The sequence below is a fragment of the Schistocerca piceifrons genome, chromosome 11 (assembly GCF_021461385.2).
Source record: "Schistocerca piceifrons isolate TAMUIC-IGC-003096 chromosome 11, iqSchPice1.1, whole genome shotgun sequence".
Classification (NCBI taxonomy): Eukaryota; Metazoa; Arthropoda; class Insecta; order Orthoptera; family Acrididae; genus Schistocerca; species Schistocerca piceifrons.
Genome location: NC_060148.1, coordinates 32,369,096 through 32,375,554, shown reverse-complemented (window position 1 = coordinate 32,375,554; position 6,459 = coordinate 32,369,096). Strand labels below are relative to the sequence as shown.

The 6,459-nt window shown below is 39.6% G+C and overlaps 1 protein-coding gene and 1 non-coding gene across 2 annotated transcripts in view; both read right to left on the bottom strand.

Moving 5' to 3' along the window:
• Window positions 1–1,086: 1,086 nt before the first annotated feature.
• On the bottom strand, window positions 1,087–1,161 carry Trnak-uuu. Its single transcript has one exon. It is a non-coding gene; the product is annotated as a tRNA-Lys (tRNA).
• A 517-nt stretch (window positions 1,162–1,678) lies between these two features.
• LOC124720387 (protein DDI1 homolog 2) overlaps window positions 1,679–6,459 on the bottom strand; it is a 157,731-nt gene continuing 152,950 nt past the window's right edge. The window contains exon 8 of the mRNA XM_047245722.1: window positions 1,679–3,907. Within this exon, the coding sequence (XP_047101678.1) occupies window positions 3,824–3,907 (84 nt within the window). The 3' untranslated portion in view covers window positions 1,679–3,823. The remainder of the gene's footprint in view (window positions 3,908–6,459) is intronic.

The following is a 6,459-nucleotide window of genomic DNA, read 5'->3' as shown; positions in this document are numbered from 1 at the left end:
AAGTACTGTACCTACGATGAAAAGCAATTTTAATACAATGATTTTTCTGAAAGCTGTTCTGCAAACTCTAATGCACTGAGCAGAGTTCATATAAGTGTCATGTACGTATAATAATAAACAGATGAATGTTAATCATTGTAATCATTAGTCCATAAAAAAAAAGGTTTAAATTCAAATGGAAATGAAGGGAAAGAGTGAGATTCCAGCAAGGAGGCATTAAGCGAGTTTAGTTCGGAATGGAACCTCAGAAGAGATTTAATACAACGCAAACTGCACAATTTGGAAAGCACATGTTCACATGCACAATAATGGATATGCTTATTAGCAACATAAAACACAATTTTCATGGTAGACAAATGTTTGCTTACAAAGCAATGAAAGCACACAACAGGCAAGAAACGGATCATACATGCGTCAATAATATAGGAGAGGAGGACTGGGTGGAGCATTACAAAAAAATGTGCTGTGATGGTAGTGTAATTCAGAATTATCTGAACTAAATGATACAAAAAAACCTGAATGTTACTGATATGAGAGGACTGATGGAGCCTCTAAAAGCTGTAAAGAGTAGAAAAGCCACTAGTTTAGGTGGTATTAATATGGAGCTATGGAAACATGGAGGGTTATTTCAATATCTAAGGCTTCTTCACATTTTTGATAGATACTGGGGAAGTGTGAAGATACCAAAATAGTGGCTAAAAGTCAAAGTAATCTTTAAAAAGGGTAATAGAAATAAACATAATAGCTAGGTATAAGCCTCTTGGAGTTTGTGTGTGTGTGTGTGTGTGTGTGTGTGTGTGTGTGTGTGTGAGAGAGAGACATGGGAACATAACCACAAAACCAATGAGCTTGCACAAAGGCGTAGGACAAGGTTGGCATATTTCCCCTAAATTCTGGAATATATTGGGTATGTCTCCTAAGGGTCATCAGGCGCATTTTCTGTGTGTCTCTGAAGATGATTGCAATTTTGTTTTTGCAGTGTGAGGCTGGAATTACCCTAAATAATTACTAAATTAGAATTATATATTAATACCTTCAGCTGCCGACGGGCGTTGATTTATATCAACGGGGACAGGTGAAAATGTGTGCCCCGGCCGGGACACGAACCCGGGATCTCCTGCTTAAATGGCAGATGCTCTATCCATCTGAGCCACCGAGGGCACAGAGGGTAATGTGGCTGCAGGGACTATCTCTCTCATGGCTCCCGTGAGACCCACATTCTCACCTTATATGTCCACACACTACGTTCGTAGTGTCCCTACCCAACACACTTCTTACTCGTGGAAGACATTCTTACCAAATCCCGTAAAAGTTTGGGTAATATGTGTGCATCCACACAGGAGAAGGAGGTCATGGCCGGTATTGCCAGAACTATATACTACATGCGGGTGCACATATATTACTCAAACTCTTACGGGACTTGGTAAGAATGTCTTCCACGAGTAATGAGTGTGTTGGGTAGGGACACTTAAGAATGTAGTGTGTGGACATACAAGGTGAGAATGTGGGTCTCACGGGATGCGTGTGAGAGATAGTCCCTGCAGTCACACTATCCTCTGTGCCCTCGGTGGCTCAGATGGATAGAGCGACTGCCATGTAAGCAGGAGATCCCGGGTTCGAGTACCAGTCGGGGTACACATTTTCACCTGTCACCATTGATATATATCAACGCCCGTCAGCAGCTGAAGGTATTAATATATAATTCTAATTTTGTTCTAGACAGCTGCAGGTCATCAATGGTGTCTGCTCTTTCAACATATCCGAAAGAACAGACAACATATCCATATAAGTAAATAATTACTGCTCACCATGGCTTTCATGTGATACAAAGTATCAACAGACTGCTTCAGTCTGTTTCCTACTACAAATAAAATCATTTTTAAATCATAATTTTACACGTGCATCCAATACAGTGCTCCCAAATTAGTCTAGTCTGATATTCATTTCATCGATATATATTAACAGGGACGGTAAAACACAAAGAATAAACAGCGATCCAGCAGCAACTCAGAAGTGCCACACGCTTGGCGGTAGCGGTCAGTACTGGCCAAGGTGGTGTTGCCACTGCTAGAAAGCTGGTTATTCTTCATGTTTCACTGTCACTGTTAATATCTACAGATAAAACAGATATTGCACTAGACTGATCTGGGACCGCTCTACCAAACGAGCATGTAAAAATCAGCTTTAAAAACGGTTTTGTTTGAAACAGGAAACAAACTGATGCTTTCAGTAGACACTGGGTGTCAGATGGAAGATGTGATGAGCACTATTTGTTTGGGCTGACTCCAGCTACACAACGCAAAAATATGCCTGACGAATCTCAGGAGAGAGATCTGTATACATAGATGAAGTGATCAATTGATGAAAAATGTTGAATAAAAAAAGGAGTAATTTTAGACGATGACATTAAACTGAATGCAATCCTATATGCACATGACCTACCACTGATTGTAGAAAATTAAGACGACTGTCAGATGGGAGTCCATAATTGTAGCAGATTGCTTCAGATTAAATTTCTGAACTGTCTTTAGGTGGGCAAAAGTCTTGGTGTGTCAGGGCACACAGCCTGTAAGATCAAAGGTAGTGTAGAATAACGAAGTTCAATATTTTTAATATCTAGCATGTGGCATCACATAGGAATAAAAGCATATGTGAACAAAAAATAAAATAAATTTACATTTACATGTGGAACAATTGTAAAAAAGAATTGCAGAGTAAAGCCAGGAGACAAATTCAGCTGAAGTTTTATAAAACCACAGCAGTGCCAACCAACCCTTACTTTGGAAGTGAAGGATGGATGATGATAAGACACCAAGGAAGTACATACGAGTCCAAAAGGAATAAGGATATACAGAAGATTTAGGAATATATAACCTAAATGAAAAAATAAAAGAAAATTGGAGAAAATGGAAGGAATATGTATACAGTATTGGTGGAGAAAGACTCCAGGTAAAGCTCTCAATTATAAATGCACTGGAAGAAAGCATCTAGGATGGCCATGCAAGAGATGGCATACTGTAACAGGCAGTTTGCCTGATACATGAAGTGGAGAAGAGAAAGGAGGAGGAGAAGAAGAAATAACACTTAAGGCAATCCTCTAAATAGTCAGTATGTTTCATATTCTTCACTGTGTAGGAGTACTATAATTGTAAAACTGGCCCACTCCATGTCACAGCAAGAGATCAAGATTACAACCTACGAAACAAGTAAATAACTAAACAAAACTATATCAACTATGGTATTTTGGTTGTTACATATAAAACTTAAACCTCTTCTTTTTCACACGAGCCATGTGGAACAATCGGACCTAACATCCATCAACGCCATGCCACCAATACCACTTACAAAATTCTACTAGGGTCATCTGTAGAAATAAAATAATGATACAACTGACGATTACTTCAAAGGACGGCAGCTAATGTATAACAAAATGTAGGAAGTATGTGGAACTGCGCAAGACTGAAGTATATGTGTGAGGGGCAGTAGCCGTTTCCTTCTTACCTGGGTGCACGTGTGGACTGAGATGAGAGATCACACTTTCTCTACTAGGAATAAAGCCAGTTACCACTCCATCCCCACACAGGACCCACAGTCACTGGTAACTGAGTGGAAATACAAAACTGCAAATCCCCACCCACTCAGACGCGTGCCACGGTCGAACTTTTCCACCGTGCCGAGGTGTTTACGCTGCAGTCGGAAGTTTGCAGAGGGACGGGAGGGCGGGATGAAGAGGTAACAGAGGGGGAGGAGCACAGAAAGCGGCAGCAACCTCTGCACGGAGGGACACGGTCGACCCTCTCTGTCTGTCTCGGCTGCTCAAGAGTCACACGAATCTCGTCGACTTGGCGATGAGAGAAGCCGTCGCTCGGTTCTTGTCACCGTCAAAGCGGCGCAGCTCAGCAATCACCTTCAACACAGACACAGATTCTATAGTTTGTTCCTAGTTTTTTGGGCATGTAATGTAACACACTGAGAAACACATTTTGAATTGTTCGATACCCTACTCAATAAACTGTCAGATCCATATTCTGCTACGAATTGTAAATACGTAAACTTGTGATGTTATCTGCTCATCCAGCCAGTTGCTGATGTCATTGGTAATCACAAATTGTATTATTTTATTGTCAACTATTGGGTGTTTCAGAATGAGTAGTGGGATTTGAAGGCTTTGTAACATTTATTACATTCAACTTACAATCACAAACAATACATTGAATGAAAGATCAACTGAAGTAATTTGTTTCTATACCTTGCACCACCTGTCTCTGCAAACGGAAGAGTATTTGAGAACGAGGACACCACATGTAACTAATTCCGTCAGATGAAGACAGACTGCTTACTGCACAGGTATTTTGCAACGACACCTTTTGTTTCTTGTTAGACAGATAAGACTCAAACCATTTTGCAGCACTGCCGGTGACACCATCATATTCTGATTTACTTAAGAGAATGCTGTGGTTCACACATGCAAAGGCTTTCGACAGGTCACAGAAAATGCCAGTAGCCTCTAATTTATTATCTAATGAATTAAGCATATTCTCACTGCTTTCTCTAGATCAGAACCATTAAGAAATCCAAACCGTAACTTGGACAATATATTATTTGCAGTCAGATGCTTAAGGAGACGCTTGAACACAACCTTTTCAAATATCTCTCAGAAAGCCACAAGAAGTGAAACTGGTCAATAGTTTGATGGTATCTCTTTATCCCCCTTCTTGTAAAGAGGCTTAACTCCAGCATATTTTAGCCAGTCTGGAAACGTTCTGGTGATAACAGACTGCATACACAAATACCTTAAGATAGAACTAAACTCACATGAGCACTCTTTGATTAAATTTGTTGATATGTTATCATACCCACTGGAATACTTAGATTTTAAGGATTTTGTGGTGGATGCTACTTCTTTGGGAGATGAAGTTATTTTTAAAGACTGGTCTCAGATACTCCATTGCACTCTTCACCGAACCTGATAACCCCAAGCTCTCAGTAACAGAAATGAAGTACTTGTTTAAGAACATGTTAACAGGTTTTACCAGGGCAACCAATAATCAATAACAGAATTGTTTATTATTAAAAACACAATGTATTGCAGGATTATGCTGAATTATTTTTGTGTGGATTGTAAACATTTTTCCTCTCTCTTGTTGCCATGTTAAAATTAGCTTCTTTTGCAAAAAACACAGTAAAATGGCAAAATATTTTCCACTTCACATGCTATCATTTGCCAAGCACCTGTTTTAATAGCCTAAACTGTTAATGAGATACGAGGGATGTTACGAATGTTTCCCTTTCCTCTATCATTTGAAGGTGCAACCAGAAGTTTGTGCAGTAAATACAGTCAATTTTCTTGAGACTGAATACAGATCTCTAGCATTTAAAGAAAAAATGAATATGGTACCTACATTTCACATGCAGCAATGTATGACCAAACATCCACCAAAAACCTCTATTTTTCACTGCAAAGTATGTGAATTTCATGCAGTACCTTACTCAACATAGAAATATCAGAACAACTATGAACATTAACGAAATGATGGGCACTTGATCACGAAGCTGATCAAGCTGACAAAGGAGGCTATGAAATGCAAAGAGAATAATTATTTTTTACCAAGTAGTATCTTTAAAATTAATTGAAAAAGGTTTCAGTGCAGCTAGGGCGCACACGGCTCATCTCAACAGTGTAGTCGTGGCGGGGAGAGAGAGTTTTGTTTGTAATGGACGAAACTTATAGCTCGGTGCGCAACAGCACACTCCAGCGGCACCCCTCTAGCACAGAGGGACAGGCCACCCAGCGCTGAGAATAAGAATGTGTTTCAGTGCACGGACCAAGTTATCTTGCTCGAGCTCCCCCTGTACATAAAGACTTTCTGATATCAACACTTGTTTCAAGTCCTCAATCTATTGCTTTTTTAATTGGTGTGATGTTCTTCAATAACATCAGAAAATGAACCGCAAAGTTCTAACTACCCAGAAACCAAGACCCCGAGTACACATTTATGTGTGTTTCGCAAAATGCAATCTGCCTGATGAAATTATAGGCTATCTATGTGAATCTTACAGTTACTGTATAGCCTTCAGAGATGATCTAATTATCTTTCCAGACTCAATAGATACAGCTGCACAACAGCTTAAATGGAGGGCACTGTGAATTCTCCTCTGAGAAGATACATTTTATGACAAATATAAAATTAGCTCCAAGAACTGTGGTTTGGACTAGAAGAAGTTATCAACACTCAGGTGAATGGACAGCAAGTAGCCTATCAGAGAAAGAAGTCTTTGTGACATGCATTAACAAAATGATGTAAATGGCCTACCAACTAACTAAAGGCATCTACAGTTAAGAGACTGATAATTCCCAGATGCCAAAATTAGACAGTATTGCACTGTTATTTGACTGGAAGCCTTATACGAGGCAGAGACAATTACAACAAACAAGAAAGGTCTTACAGAGAAACTGAG